The sequence below is a fragment of the Bos grunniens genome, chromosome 7 (genome assembly GCF_055505025.1).
Source record: "Bos grunniens cultivar Pamir isolate PY7600 chromosome 7, Bosgru_T2T1.0, whole genome shotgun sequence".
NCBI lineage: Eukaryota > Metazoa > Chordata > Mammalia > Artiodactyla > Bovidae > Bos > Bos grunniens.
In genome coordinates, this window is record NC_141171.1 from 3,558,154 (window position 1) to 3,574,641 (window position 16,488).

The 16,488-nt window shown below is 44.9% G+C and overlaps 1 protein-coding gene across 4 annotated transcripts in view; it reads right to left on the bottom strand.

The window, feature by feature from the left end:
* Positions 1 to 16,488, bottom strand: part of SNAP47 (synaptosome associated protein 47) — a 67,465-nt gene that overhangs the window by 10,265 nt on the left and 40,712 nt on the right. Inside the window, exons 3-5 of one of the 4 annotated variants that reach the window (XR_015166412.1) lie at positions 15,887 to 16,128; positions 9,268 to 9,392; positions 3,522 to 3,750 (exon numbers count right to left, since the gene is read on the bottom strand). Coding sequence is in view for 2 of the 4 variants with exons in the window: in XM_086408118.1 (XP_086264244.1) it covers positions 9,268 to 9,392; positions 15,887 to 16,377 (616 nt within the window). In the remaining 2 variants the exon portion in view is untranslated. Of the gene's footprint in view, positions 1 to 3,521; positions 3,751 to 9,267; positions 9,393 to 15,886; positions 16,378 to 16,488 lie in introns of all 4 variants that reach the window. The other 3 variants (XR_015166411.1, XM_086408119.1, XM_086408118.1) reach the window with 3 other exon arrangements.

Below are 16,488 nucleotides of genomic sequence, written 5' to 3' on the forward strand. Positions count from 1 at the left end.
CAAATCACTGCAGATGGTGACTGCAGCCATGAAATTAAAAAACGCTTACTCCTTGGAAGCAAAGTTATGACCAACCTAGACAGCATATTGAAAAGCAGAGACATTATTTTGCCAACAAAGGTCCGTCTAGTCAAGGCTATGGTTTTGCCAGTGGTCATGTATGGATGTGAGAGTTGGAGTGTGAAGAAAGCTGAGCACCGAAGAATTGATGCTTTTGAACTGTGGTGTTGGAGAAGACTCCTGAGAGTCCCTTGGACTGCAAAGAGGTCCAACCAGTCCATTCTAAAGGAGATCAGCCCTGGGATTTCTTTGGAAGGAATGATGCTAAAGCTGAAACTCCAGTACTTTGGCCACCTCATGCAGAGTTGACTCATTGGAAAAGACTCTGATGCTGGGAGGGATTGGGGGCAGGAGGGAAAGGGGACGACAGAGGAGGAGATGGCTGGATGGCATCACCGACTCGATGGAGTCTGAGTGAACTCCGGGAGCTGGTGATGGACAGGGAGGCCTGGCGTGCTGCGATTCATGGGGTCGCAAAGAGTCCGACGTGACTGAGCGACTGAACTGAACTGAATATTACAGAACGTTAATACCTCAGCTATTAAAAGGAATGAATCTGAGTCAGCTGAACTGAGGTGGATGAACTTAGAGCCTGTTATACAAAGTGAAATCAGAAAAAGACAAATGTATATTAACACATATATATGGAATCTAGGGAAATGGTGCTGATGAGCCTATCTATAGGGCAGGAATAGATATGCAGATGTAGAGAACAGATGTGTGCACACAGCTGGGGAAGGAGAGAGCTGGATGAATTGAGAGTAGCACTGAAATACATACATTACCATGCGCAAAACAGATTACTAGTTGGAAGCTGCTGTACGACACAGGGAGTTCAGGCCAGTGTTCTCTGACCACCTAGAAGGATGGGGGCTTGGGATAGGGTGGAGGAGGGAGGCTCAAGAGGAAGGGGATGTATGTATACTTACACCTGATTCATGCTGTTGTATGGCACAGGCCAATACAACATTGTAAAGCAATAATCCTCCAATTAAAAATAAACAAAAAATACATGTACCCCAGTGTTCACTGCAGCACTATTTACAATAGCCAGGACACAGAAGCAACCTAAATGTCCAGTGACAGAGAACTGAATAAAGAACATGTGGAACATATACACACACACACACACACACACACACATATATATACACAATGGAATATTACTCAGCCATTGAAAAGAATGAAATAATGCCATTTGCAGCAACATGAATGAACCTGGAGATTATTATACTAAGTAAAATCAGACAAAGAAAGACAAATATCTTTCTTTGATATTTCATATGATATTGTTCATATGTGGTGGTGGTTGTTCAGTCACTCAGTCGTGTCTGACTTTGCGACCCCATGGACTGCAGCATTCCAGGCTTCCCTGTCCTTTACCATCTCCTTAAGCTTGTTCAAACTCATGTCCATCGAGTCAGTGATACCATCCAACCAATTCATCCTGTCATTCCCTTCTCTTCCTGCCCTCAACCTTTCCCAGCATCAGGGTTTCTCTAATGAGTCAGCTTTTTGCATCAGGTGGCCAAAGTACTGGAGTTTCAGCTTCAGCATCAGTCCTTCTAATGAATATTCAGGACTGATTTCCTTTACGATTGACTAGCTTGATCTTGCAGTACAAGGGACTCTCAAGAGTCTTCTCCAACACCACAGTTTAAAAGCAACAATTCTTCAGCACTTAGCCTTCTTTATGGTCCAACTCTCACATTCATACATTACCGGAAAACCCACAGCTTTGACCATACGGACCTTTGTTGGCAAAACAATGCCTCTGCTTTTTAATATGCTGTCTAGGTTTGTCATAGCTTTTCTTCCAAGGAGCAAGTGTCTTTTAATTTCATGGCTGCAGTCAGCATCTGCACTGATTTTGGAGCCCAAGAAAATAAAGTCTGTCACTGTTTCCACTGTTTGCCATGAAGTGATGGGACCAGATGCCATGATCTTCGTTTTCTAAATGGTGAGTTTTAGGCCAGCCTTTTCACTACCTTCTTTCACCTTCATCAAGAGGCTCTTTAGTTCTTCTTCGCTTTCTGCCATAAGGGTGCTGTCATCTGCATATCTGAGGTTATTGATATTTCTCCCGGCAATCTTGATTTCAGATTGTGCTTTATCCAGCCTGGCATTTCTCACGACGCACTCCGCACAGAAGTTAAATAAGCAGGGTGACAATATACAGGCTTGACGTATTCATTTCCCTGTTTTGAACCAGTCTGTTGTTCCATTTCCAGTTCTAACTGCTGCTTCTTGAACTGCATACAGGTTTTGCAGGAAAGGTGGTCTGGTATTCCCATCTCTTTAAGAATTTTCCATGTGGAAAATTATATGTAGAACCCCCCTCAAAAAATGATATAAATGAACTTATAAAAATAGTAGATATGACATGAAGGCAAGACAGATGGAAATCATAATGAAATACAAATGGAGTATAATATAGGAGATACATGAATTATTGAGAACATATGTAATGATTGGAAATAGAAGAGCCTGTAATAAAGTAAAAACTTAAAAACATTTTTTACAAAGGCGCTTATGAAAAATCCAGCTAATAGGAAACTCAATAGGGAAGGACTGAAAGCGTCTGCAAATTAGGAGACAAGAATGCCTACTTCCACCACTGCTACACAGTACTGCTATGCACTGCAAGTCCTAGACAGAGCAAGTAGGCAAGAAAAAGAAATAGAAGGCACCCAAACTGAAAAGGAAGAAGTAAAACCATCTCTGTTTTCACGTGTAACTGGTAACCTGTGCTAGTGCTCATCTGTGTCCGACTCTGGGAGCGCATGGACTGTGGCCCGCCAGTATCCTCTGTCCATGGAACTCTACAGGCAAGAAGACTGGAGTGGGTTGCCATTTTCTACTCCAGGGGATACTCCCAACCCACATTTCTTGCATCTCTTGCCTTGACAGGCAGGTTCTTTACCACTGCACCACTTGGGAAGCCCCATTTTCATATGACATGGATCCTGTACACAGACTATCTCAAAGAATGCTGCTGCTGCTGCTGCTAAGCTAATTAAAAAGTTAGCAAAGTTACAGGATCAACACACAAAAACCAGCTGTGTTTCTATACAGCAGCAGTGAAGAATCTGAAAAAGAAATTAAGAAAATAACCCCGACAAGGAAATAATATGGCAGCTAATTAAAAAGCTAAACATAAAATTATCCTACAACCAAGCAATTCTACTCTAAAGTATATGTACAAAAGAACGAAAGCAGAGACTCAAATACTTGTGCATGAATGTGTGTGGCAGCAGTATTCACAGTGGTCAAAGGCTGGAAATAATCTAAGTGTCCATCAGCAATGAACAGATAACACAAAGCATGTTTTATCCATACAACAGAAGACTATTCACCTAAAAAAAAGGAAAGAAGTACTGATTCATGCTACAAGATGGATCAGCCTTGAAAACATTAAGCTAAGTGAAAAAAGCCCGAAACAAAAGGACTATAATACTTACAGGAGGTTCCTGTGCTTGCGCTCAGCGGCTCAGTCATGTCTGACTCTGGACCCCATGGACTATAGCCTGCCAGGCTCCTCTGTCATGCGACTTCCCAGGCAAGAATATGGAGTGGGTTGCCATTTCCTACTCCAGGGGATCTTCCCGACCCAGGGATTGAACCCGCATCTCCTGCATTGGCAAGTGGATTCTTTACCACTGCACCACTTGGAAAGCCCATTGGAGGGTCCTAGAATAGGCAAATTCATAGAAACAGAGAAGATTAGACATTACCAGGAACTGGAGAGAGGTGAAATGTGGAGTTATTGTTTCATTATAACAGATTCTGTTGGGGTGATAAGAGAGCTCTGGAAATAAAACCATTAGTGGTGATGGTTGCAAAACATTTTTGAATGTAATTAATACTATTTATATAGTTAAAATAGAGAAAAAAAATTTTTAATAGTTAAAATGACACGATTTTATTCTATATATTCTACCACAATAACAAACACGGTTATAATATACAAAACCTTCCACAGGCAGGTACTCAATAACAGTATAATCAAACACTTGATTTTAAGACTTGAGGTTCATTCAAAAGCTGACCAAGGACACAGGAAAATGTTCTGAAGGGTGAACAAGTCATCCTCCAAAACGAAATACCTGAGCATCTGTTTCTTGCCCCTTGGCATTCTACTTTCTGCATCACCAAGCAGCTGCTCTAGAATTTGTTCCCTGAGATGCTGGTACATTCTGGAATCACAAAATCTTAGAGTTCCTTATCTGGCAGCTTCTTTCCTATCCACAGTTCCCAGGGGTAACAGAAAATACAGAGTACATCCCCAAGATTCATCTGCGTGGGTATCTGGACCTGAAGGACAGGTGCCTCCCCCATGCAGCTCAGGTTCACACCACAGCTTCTGTGTGGAGGAGGTCCAGCGTGCCCACACAGCTTTCTCTGTCAACTGCAGAGGACACACAGCCACGCACTTGGACTGGCCCTCTCATCATGAACAGTCACTGTCACAGACAAGGGCCTCTGCTAGAATGGTGACCATACCCAACATACTGGGAATTCTGAAGGCTGCTACGGAGAAGAGCTGGTTGTCCCAGGCAATTACAGAGGGCACCAGTGGGAGGCACATGAAACCACAGCCAGCAGGGCTGGGCTAGGCGGTGGGGGCACCACGTGTCTGTCTGTCTGTCAAAGCAGTGCTCATGGTTACCAGTGACCCAGCTAACCAACAGAGCAGACAGGAAAACCAAAAATGAATAAGTGAGGCATGGCATTTTTCTGTAACTCAGCTTTCCTTTCACTGTGGCAGATTCTGCATTAGATGGTAGGTATTGGAACACACTACAAGTCAGTCCTTTGCTTTTCAGAAGTGGAGACTGGGGCCAGGGGAGCGAAGCAGCCTTCCCAGGACTACAGAGACAACAGGCAGGGCTGGGACCAGCGCCGGGATGCCCGGTTCCTAAGCCAGGGCTCATCCTAGGCCATGTGACCTTTCACTGAAATGTGCCCCGTATGTGGACAACAAAAGCTGCTAGCTACCTTTTCCTCTTCTAATGGCTTAACATTTAGAAATGACATGGGATATGATGTCAGAAACATTTATTAGTAATTCACAATTAGAGTAACATATATTTAAATAAACGGCCTACTTCGTTTCTAATATTCAGACTGGTATCAAAGCCATAAATAAAAATACTAACTTTCTAACTGTGCCCCGTAATTAACAAATGAAATGAACTATCTGAAAAAGATTCAGAAGACAGCAGAGGACCATAACAAGAGAACCTGAGGAGAATGAGTAAAAACCTGAAATCATCTCCTCTCTCCTTATTTAAAAATCTTCAATGATTCCAAGCTACTTACAGGACAAAATCCAGACTCCTTTGAGTGGACACGTCCAGCTCCCTGTCCCCAGGCCCCTCCACAGAGCCCACTCCAACAGAGGTGTCGGCACTGGTCAGCGGTCCTACAGCTGGTGGAATGTATTACCACTGCCTTTCTACTTTTGAAGGCCTACCAGTTTAGCCATTCCCACCTTCATCCTAAGAAGTATCAGTTCTAGAATGTGCATTTCTGGGGTGTGGTTTAGTCTACTGCCGCAGCTGATGAGAAGCATCATGGATTACCACCCCTCACTCATTATCTCAGACTTTGTCCTGACAGTTATTCAAGGAAACCCAGATGTGTTGTCTTCTCCAAAAAAACAAGTAATACACTGAAGCCAGGGCTATACAATCCCACTAATTCAGGCATTTATTTTAGGCTAAAGATCAGTTATGCAAGAAATGAGAGATTCTTTTTTTTCCTGACTAGGAAAGGAGACATGAATTGGGACAAATTTAAATAACTGGGAAAAAAGTACAAGGAAAAAGACCAGAATGGTGGAGTTACTGAAAACGAAATGTATTTTATAATTTCTACAAAGAAGAAAGAAAAAAGAAAAAAAGATAAGACTACCTTGTAATAAACCATAATGGAAAACAATGTGAAAAAGAATGTAAATAGACACACACACAACATATAGAAAGAGAGAGAGAAAAGGACATTAATTTCTTAAGATAGTTAGCAAGGAGAGAGCCATAGCATCCTTTCTGGCCTTGAATTATTTCAGGAACCATCCAGTGAATTACCAGTGCAGATACATGTGGAACTTGGCTCAGCTAATCAACGCAGAGACAAAAGGCCTGGCCCTCAGTCCTCTCCCCAGCACAGGCATCCACAGGACTGCCTTTTCAATAAACTCTTCTCCTCATGCCAGCTGACGAGCTAAGTTTTCCAGTAAACCAACTTTCTGACTGAACTGAATGAATCACCTCCATTTTTAATTTTTGTGTTTTGCACTTATTGTTTATAAAGATACCACATACAGTAGGCAAGCTAAATGCCCAAATATAATCAAACAGAAAGTTCAAAACTATGACCTAAAAACTCGCCATGAACCCACACTCTGTGCAGCCCTTCTTCTTGGAAACGATGACGCGCCCGGGGCGAGTCTCCCCTCACTGCTGCTCCGCGGCCGGGGACGCTGAAGAGCCCGAGAAACCGTAAGGCCAGAGCCGAGTCAGCTTTCCATTCTGATCCTTTCTTTGGTGAGAGACGGAGGAAGGGTGAAAAAACAAGCACAGGACACAGAAGCGGAGAAGAAGAAGTTATGAAGAAACTTTATATAAAACTGCAATGTCCTGAGGACAGAACCATGCCGTTTTTGTCTTATCACTTCCAAATGCTGTATCAAATACAAGGGAGCCACAGATTGAGTAACGAAAGAGCAGGAGTTCTGAGGCAGGAAAGGTTAGCACATCAGACATTGGAAATGATTCACAGGATTCTGCCAAACCCCTCTGAGGGACTCTGATTCCTCTCCCGGCCTCCTCCACCACGTGCCCTCCCACAGCGGATGGTGGACAGCCACAGCTACGCAGCAGATGGGGCCCAATTGTAGCCCACACGCCTGCTGCAGAGGCCCAGCACAGAGGGAGCCGGCACAGCGCGCTGAGCACGCTGCCCCCTGAGGAAATCACGGCGCGTCTTCTCTCTAGCACCCCAACTGCACTTTAAGTCACCAAAATCCATTTTCACGTAATGACTTTAATAGCATCTGCAGCAGAAACCACAGATGAATGGAGGGAGATTTTCTTGCATTTTCATTTTCCCTAGAAATTTAACTCATTCCTACCTATGCCTGAGCTTCAGCTACACAGCTCAAAATTCTTCTCTAAATATGAAACATGTGTTTTACCTCAAGAAGACAACCTCGTATGAAACTACGTTCTCCCTGCAGGGAAGGAGAATGAGACAGCTAACTAGCACAAAGGCCCGCCCCTCCTGTGGGTAGGTCCTGCCAGCCCAACCGCTCAGGGATCACCACGTCCTCTGCCCCAAAGCCAGCATCCTGATTCATGACCATGGCATCTGCTGTTCCCAGCACGGACGCCACACGGCTCACTGAGACTTGTTGATGACAGTCAGGACCAACCACATAGACACAAGCTTTGCGGGGAAGAATGGCGACCTCGGTGGTTACTGAGGAATCTTCTACTCTTAGCTGTTGGTGCATCCATCCCGATCTCTCCCATTCTACCCATCTAGCTTTTAGGGGAAGGGCACACTGGACATGATGGCAGAGATTGTTTATTTGAAATTGGAAGGACCCTCTCAAACTACATGGCCACCAGTAGAATTAACAGATAAGATTATGCATTTCCCATGAAAAAGCCATGTTCTTGCTCCAGTCTCAGCACAATGGTGGGACACAGAAGAGCTCGTCTCAGCCACAGACATCTTCGTTGGAGGGTGAGAGAAGGGACCCAGATCCCACCAGTCTGAGGCCTGTATGTACCCTCATTCACTTTCACAAGAACAGGCAAAGTTTGCCTTCATGGTACAAAGCTTTCTCAAGTCCCAAGACAGAGAAGATCTGTAGTGTTCTGTAGTCGATAAGCCCATCAAAATAAAGGATTACTAAGCTGCAAGATTTGCTAGTTGCAGCTAGAAAGCAGCATGTCTATGTGTCATTACTAAAAGTGATTAAGTCAGATCAGAAGGAATAAGTGACAAATGTTTAAAATACCCCATAGTAAAAGATGAACACTTTTTTCCCCCAAAAGGAAAAAGGTGAGTTTAAATGAGTCTATGCCTATGTAGACACATAGAATAAAATTATCTAAAAACAGGTTTAAAAGCCATACAGTCTCTTACAGGCTTTGATGACATTTGTGGGGTGCCACCAACAAATCAGTCTCTCCAAAACAGAGCCTGAATCTGATGGAGCCTCTAGAGCTACAAACTGCCCTACAGGAGTACCAAGGCAGAGAGGAGACAGCTCACCGCCTGCTGGGAGCTGGGGAAACCAAGGAAGTAATATGTTGCAAGTTGCAAAATTTTGACAGAGAAACAATTCAGCTTTTTCCATCAAATAAAGTGCAAAAGAAGAAGAAGAGATGACAGAGGAAAGTTGTGAATGAAAGGCACTTCACTAAAGGCAACACAGGGGCCTTCTGAGGATCCCAATCGGAACAAACATGTGACCCATTTTCCTAAATGAGGAACTAAGGGAAACCTGCGCGCTGGCTGACGTCTGATGACACCAAGGAATCTACCTTTTACTTTTTAAGGTGAGTATGGTACTGTGCTGATTTTTTAAAACAGTTCTTTTTTTTAAAGCTACTGAAATATTTATAAATGAAATGACACAATGTCTAGATATTTGCTACATAATTATTAAAAAAGGAGAAAGAAAAGGCCCCTGTATTGTCCAGCATTAACACAGGACAGTAAATTGCAAGTATTTCTATCAAATATTGTTTAAACTTCAATTTCCTGGACAAACAGTGGCAAGCCTTCTCAAGAACCAGTATTCAACACTGAGGGCAAGTGCCCTCAACTATACATGCCCAGCTGGTGCACACACACACAGGTGCTGCACATGTGTGCACACAGTGCATACACCACACACGCATACATGTACATGTACAGAGCATATGTGTGCACACACACACATACGAGAGGCAAGACTACTGTGTGTGCACAGGAATGCTATGTATACCTGCATGCCGCAAAACGAAAGGAATCAGAATGGGCAATGCCTTTATTCTCCTTTTTCAAGCCACAGGGAGCTGAGCAAATCAGGTGGATATCCCAACATTCCCATGTAGATGAGAGGCAAGCATAAATCAGTGGAAAATTGTTTTTAGGCAAGAAAGAGAAGCTGCCTGCAGGGGAGGATATAACAGTATGAATGCACGTTACCTGTCCCAGTTCCTGGGTGTCTTCCTCAGAAATTACTGGCTCGCTTGTCTGTAGCTGAAGCGGCCTCCCTTCCTGGCTCCCTGAGGAGGATTCACAGTGCGTGGCTTGGGCCATCAGTCCAGATGCTGAAATGTAAAGTCAAACACAGTGGCATTTTCCAGAAGGTGTGAACAACACAAGCACATTCAGAACTTTAGAAAAAGTGGTGTTTAAGACCGTCAGAGCTCTTTAGGTTGACAGAGTGTTTTCACAGTCACCTATGGGTGCAGAGCCTCTGTGCTTGCCAGAGCAGGAAGTGTGGGGAACTCACTTGGCTGAGCCTCTGCTTAGCTGACTGAATGTGGGACTTGCCTGAGCCTTGGCTTCTATCCCAACCCAGGGCTGCTTCCTTACCTGACACTGATTGGTGTACAACACGGTGAATACTCGGGATCTTGTTCTATAACTGACTTTGAGAAGAAACATCTTTTATCCAGGAGTATATATTATTTAGTCACTAAGTTGTGTCCAACTCTCTTGTGACCCCATGGTCTGTGCAGCCCACCAGACTCCTCTGTCCATGGGACTTCCCAGGCAAGAACACTGGAGTGGGTTGCCATTTCCTTCTCCAGTTTATTAGGATGCTGGAAAGATGAAAGCATATTGGTCTGAGAACCAGCATCTGGATTCCAGGACCAACTCCTTTGAGCAGCTTGCTCTGCTTCAGCAGAATGGGAGGGCAGAACTGGGACGCCCCCACTTCCTTCCAAGGACCGTCAGGGCAGTAAGCAGCGTCGCCTTCTGGCAGAGTGGCCTAGAGCAGCTGATAAGTGCATCGTTAGGAAAGGAAATTCATTTTGGGGTCCAGTTCTTGCTGGGCCTGAAGAGTAGGAATACAGCTGGTAACTCTAAGGTATGCTAACTGCACAAGTCCCTGCTCCCAGGGGAAAGAACAGCCACCTCCAACAGGTATACAAGTATCCCCTTATTCTTGTTTCTTAAAAAATTTCTTACAAACTAACACTCCCTGAAATTCCCTAACTGAGCAGAGAAGACATGAGGATGAGAGCGTGTTTCCTGAGATACTAGAGTCTCGGTCAGATAGAGTGAGCTCAGGAACCAGCTGATGCAAAGCAAAACCTGCATGGAGGCAAGGGCAGGGGGTCCACACTGCAGACCTGAGCACGCCCCTGGGAAGGAGACCCTAAGAGAGACGCTTGCCTTTTAACTGTGCACACCTGTAAGAAGTGCAACCTACACACAACTGCTACACCGTCACATACACCTTGGGAGTCACAACACAAAAACCTCAGTACAGACCACGCACTCGGGTTGCTTTTCTATTCTTTATATAAAAGCTGCTTGCAATCAACCAAACTGATTCCACAACCCGTGTTCTACAATCCCCAAAGTGCCACTACTCCATCATCCTAAGGGCATATTAAATAAAGAACTTTCCACAGCATACAACTCACTGTTGGTTGGACTTACAAGACCTGAATGTCACTAAGATGTTACCTAATAAAAAGCACTTTTCTAACACATTAGCAACAGAACACCATCAGAGCTAAACTGGAGAACAGAGGGCGTGTTCTACTAACTATTATCAGCCTAAAGGAAAAGCTAACTAACGCACATGACCTTAAAATATTATCAGTGGTAACACGACTGCCAAGCGCACTTCATTTGTGTATGTGAACAGTGGTTCTCTGGCCTAATGGGTGAAAGCGAACTCCTCGGTCAGCCTACACCCTTCTCCCTAGTCTGCTCCCTGACCCTGCAGACTCCTGTTCCTGCCACCTGGCACCCTGCCCCAGCATACTGGCCCTGCCCACCATGCACCCCACTGCACATGTCATGCAGACAGATGTCCCCTAGCCCGAGTCTGGAGACGTGTTCTCTCCTCAGCCCTTTCATCACAGCAAGCTCCCCGCATCTGTCCTGGTGCCATTCAGTTTACACAGGGACAGGGACTCGCTTGGTGCTGCACTGCTGTTTGTCTCTTTCGGCATCTGTTGGAACTGGGCTCCCCCCAGCTGGCTTCTCCAGGAGCAAGGCCCACGTCTGATTCACACTCGTGCACTTGTGCCCTGCTCCTTCACTGTCACTCTGGTTTCCATTCCAACAGCTACAGCTGCATGACAGGCAGAAACACACTACTTTTAAATTTTTAACAAATGGGATGGAACAACCAGAAAATCACAACTGAGGACTTTTCTTCCTGGAACATGCTAATCAGAGATGTTTCGCACAATGAGCTGTGGCATCACCAGGGTCCCGCCTAGTACAAAACTCAGCCACCCTCAGAACTGTGTGCTGAGACCTGGGTTGCTGACTCAGTTACTTTAATACTTCCAAATATCTTCTGAAAAAAATTAATTTGATGCTATATAAGATGGTTTTTGTGTCAGAAGTCAACAGCATTAATAGTTAAACAAAATAAGCACAAATTGTTCAAGCTACGTGAGAACTTACCAACGACCCCGCTCTCTAAGGACACGGAGGCATCAAGGGGAGCCCTGAGCAGGGACCGGGCTGGCAGGGGCAGCACCAGACGCAAAAGTCACCTCTGTGCACCAGACACAGACTGGTCGCGTCACTGCAAGTTCAGAGCAAAGACCACCAGGGCCTGCCCTGCGAGCAGAAAAACTGCTTCAAGTCTGTCTAGTCATGAGCAAATCCTTCTCCCTGTCCTTGGGCCCCAAATGCCCCACTGATGACACAGGAAAATGCCTATACTAACCAGCAGCTTATGTAACTGGAGTGGGAAGCCCTTTCAGAAACACACACAAAATGCCCCATGTCCTCAATGTAACAGGAGGTATATGAGAGAGAAAGCTGAAATGGAGAGAGACAGTAGTCTCAACTAATTACAATTTTAAAAAAACTTACTTTGCAAATTTACAAAATTGTATGGTACACAGCTTGGACCTCTGGGTCCTCGAAGGGGTCAAGGGGTTGAGGGTCAAGCAGCTCTCTGAGGGCCTGTCGACAGTCAGGAGTCACCATGTCCTAATAACCATGTGGGGCCTGTTTGAAGTCAGTGCACTCGTGTTCTAGTGGCCACGTGGGGGTCTCTCGGTGGTCAGCCTGACGGCCGTGGCCCATCAACCACATGGAGCCCTGCTGGTGGGAAGTATGATGCTGTGTCCCAGGGTCAGAACCTCACTGCTCCAAAAGACGGTCCTACATTAATGGCCCTGTGCAGAGACTTCAATGCCCTAGAAGTTTACTTACCATTTTACAGAAATGCACGTGCTAAGCAAGATTTCTACAGGGTCAGTGAATGGGAAACCAGTCTTCTTAAATTAGATGGTCAGAGAAGGCCCCTCTCAGAAGGCAACAGTTAGCAAACAGTAAAAACAAAACTCAGTACCAAAAAACTCCTTAAAAATGCTATGCACGGACCTTGCTCTTATGATAAGAGCTCTGTGGTCTTCCTCCCCAAACCCATCACCCCAGTGGATCATGAGACAACATGAGACAAGGTCCAGCTAGGAAAAAGGCTACAAAACCTGACCACTGTCAAGATCATCAAAACAAGTGGAGTCTGAGAATCTGCAATAGTCTAGAGGAGTCCAAGATGAGACTCCAAAATATCATGTGGGACCCTGGATAGGATTCGGGAACAGTAAAACTTAAGGAAATCTGGATAAAGCATGGAATTTAGTGAGTACAGATGCATCAACACAGACAGGTTCATTAGTTGTGACGATGAACAATACCAACGTAAGACGACAAGAACCGGGGGACCTGGGTGTAGGAGACACCGGCACGCTGCGCTATCCTCACAACCCTCCCTCAAGTCGGAAACTGTTCTAAAACTTAAAAGATTATCCTAAAGATGCTGCACAGGCAAACAGCAATTTGCAACTGCTCTTTCTTAAAGTGGAATCGTCCCACCTGCACCATTTCCAGCCCTTGAAGCCCAGGAGACTCTCCTCCTCCCCCAGTTCCCAGCCTGGCCACCTAGGCCCTCAATCTGTCTACACTATACATTACAACAAAAGTCTCTGGAAAGTTCTTCTGGACTCTGGTTCTTAACAAACTGGTCCACTGTTACTAGATCGCCACCTTCTGGCCACACATTTTACTAAAATAGCTCACTGAGGAGAGAGAGGTTTCTGAGATGTCAAAGTCATCTCCACTGTTTCTGCTGTTTCCCACACAGAAAAGTAAAAACAGAGGTGCTGACAGATGCAACAACAAGAAAGGTTAACAGTGAGAAGTAAGTTCTCATTACTGGGCTTGACAGGACCACTGTGAAGTTCCAAGCAAATAAGATATCCTCTTGCTTACTGAACTCAGCATGCTGGCTTCTTCCAAACGTAACTCCTCATCACCTGCATTCCTCCAAATCCACAGCTGTAAAGTACACCTGCCTTGCTGGGCAAGGCAGCTTCACAAGGGGAGGATGGCACACTTCATGCTCAGTGCAAACCCAGACACACTGCAGGGATCCCACCCAGAAGCTAAAGTTAGCACTGAAATGAAAACCAATCTGTCACGGTGGATGTGGCTCAGCTCATTCCATATATATACAACCCATTACTGGGATGGGTGAGGCCATAGGCCCCAGTTATTCAATCCAACCCTAATCTAGCTGTTGCTGGGAAGGTGTTTATAGATGTGGTGAAAGCTCTCAATCAGTTAACTTTAGGGGAGGGGTTCTATCCTAGACAATCTGGTGGGCCTGGTTCAATCAACAGAAAAAACTTAAAGGTGTAATATCCGCAGCTTCCCTAAGAAGAAAGACATTCAGCCTCTGCTCAGCAGCCTCAGTTTATGAGCAAGAGGTCCATTTTCCCCTTCCAGATGGGTGGCCTTGCAAATCTGCAGTCGCTTAGCTTCCTGCAGTCTGATCACAGCTGCAGAGTCCCTGGCGCTCACTCCCTGCTGCTCTCTAGCCCCATCTGCCACCTGTAGGCTTAGAGTCAGAGCTTATCATCCCATCCTCGGGGTCTGCCCTCCGTGACAGCAAGGCCCAGCAAGCTTGCACTCGTCTCACTTGCACAGTATGACTTTCTGTGCCACACAAGACATGATCCCACCTGCCATCTCATTTGTGCCATGTTCTCTCTGTGCCACGTTCTCTCTGAAATCACCATGCCTAACAGGACCCATGAATCGAATGTGCTAGAGCTCCATGAGAAGAAGGATGGTTTTCAGGACTACAGGTACCTGGCATCATACCTGGTATAGGTGAATTCTTCAACAGCACTGTTAAAACCAGTAGCCCACAGTGCTCTGCATCTGGTCCCACCAGCCAGGCCCTCCTTCCTCCTCTCACTGCTGAGGCTCCCCCAAAGGAAAAGAGCAGTGATAAGGACTCAAAGACGTGGGTTATCAGAGGAGCTAACCAGACTGAGCTTGCAGATGGCCTTTCCTCAAGGGTCCTTCTGCTCAGCATCTGATGTTGGCTGGTACAATCTACCCTTTTTGGCCCTTTTATGTAAACAGATTACATACTGAAATCAGTCACTTATTAGGAAAAGGAAATGAAAGGAACTGGAATAGTAACAAACATACCTCTTACAAACAAACTCTAACAACTGAAGTTAACAAGAAAAGATTATTACTTATTAGAAAAATCACTATAACAAGGAAGTAATGTCACCTGTAATGTTAGTATTAGAAAACAGAAGAATATTTTATGACTTTGGGATTTCTTAAGTAGGGCTCAAAAATAAACTTAAGGGGAAAAGTGGTGGATCTGACCACGGCAAAATTAGAGGTTTCTCTAACGGAGGCTGACAGTCTGGGAGACGTATTTGTCACTTCTAAATCAACGAGGAATGAATATCTAGAATGAATAATGAACCCCTATAATTATATCAGAGAGGAAAAAAAAAAGCCTAGTAGAAAAACAAAAACAAACAGAACAACCAACCCACACAGAAAAATCTGCGAGACCAAAAAGCAACTACAAGGTGTCTGATATTTCACCTCACAATCAAAAAAATAAAAATACCATCAAGATACCACTGACACCCTCACATCCACATGTCCTGCCACCCACACTGGACCCGGGGGCCAGACTCAGCTATACCCTCCACACCCCACGGAGACCTGCAAGAGGATACTGCAGTCACACTGCCAAGAAAAGCAAAGGTTTTCACAATCTTTGTAGACGCTAAAAATCACACAAAAACTATGCTGCATAGTTATCAAAAATTCTGACATCCAAACGTACATCTGGAAGGTGGGCCTGGAAGACCTCGACTAAGTGCCAAGAAAACCAAGACTGATGCAGGTCCGGGCGGAGACACCAGGGCAGGTGGAGATGAAGCTAGGCAAGACCCTGAAGTGTTGGTTCTCAAATCAAGTGGAGGAAAGGGGTGAAAACACCTAACTTGGGAGCTTTCCTTCTTCTGAAAGTGTCACCAAAACCTTTCTGACCCACTTGGAAACCACAGCTCTAAAGGAAATGATAAAACCTAGTGATCTGATATTCAGAGGGTAAATACTAAGAAAAATGGTCTGAAAATATTTTTATTTACAAGCAAATGGGCAGTCGCTAGTGAGCTGAAACCAGCAGTTGCTGTATGTGATGCATCATGGTCAGTGTGCACCATGGGTGTGCTGAGTGTGACTGTGACTTTACAGGTTTTGTGCACAGACTGTTTTGATGATCACTCACCTGCATGCCAGACTGAGTAGCCCTTCTCTGCTAGAGAAGAGGTTCTAGTGCTTCCGAGCATCATGGCGACTTCTAATAACTCGATCTTCTTGCTGAACTGTACTTCCAAAATGGGGATAACCTCTGGCATCTTGGCAGATATCAAACGATAACTTATGTCTGGCTTCCCAATGAACCGCTGGCGGATGCTAATTTCATAAGGTGTGTGGACCTTGATGTCATCCACATCTTCTCTTTCAAATCTGTGCATGAGCAAAGAATCTGAGTTGTAGATTTCCAACCCAGAAACAAGGACCGTGAGCCTTCCTGGTTTAACATGAGATTCTGTTCTTTGGGAAATAACAGCAGGAACTTGGATCACTATCCCTTCTTTTCCAAAAGCTTTGGAATCAGCCATGGAGGCGTCCCACTTGGGCTTTGTCTCCGATGGCGTCTTCCAAAGCTTGGAGCTAAAGGGCCACCAAGAAGGAGACTCCAGTTCAGTCAGCAACCTAAAAAAGCAAACAAAACACAGAAAGTAGACAATCAGTTGTTATTTTTTTTTTTTTTTTTTTTGGAAAATTGCTTTGACCTTTATAAAGACTGTTACCATTTTATAGTTT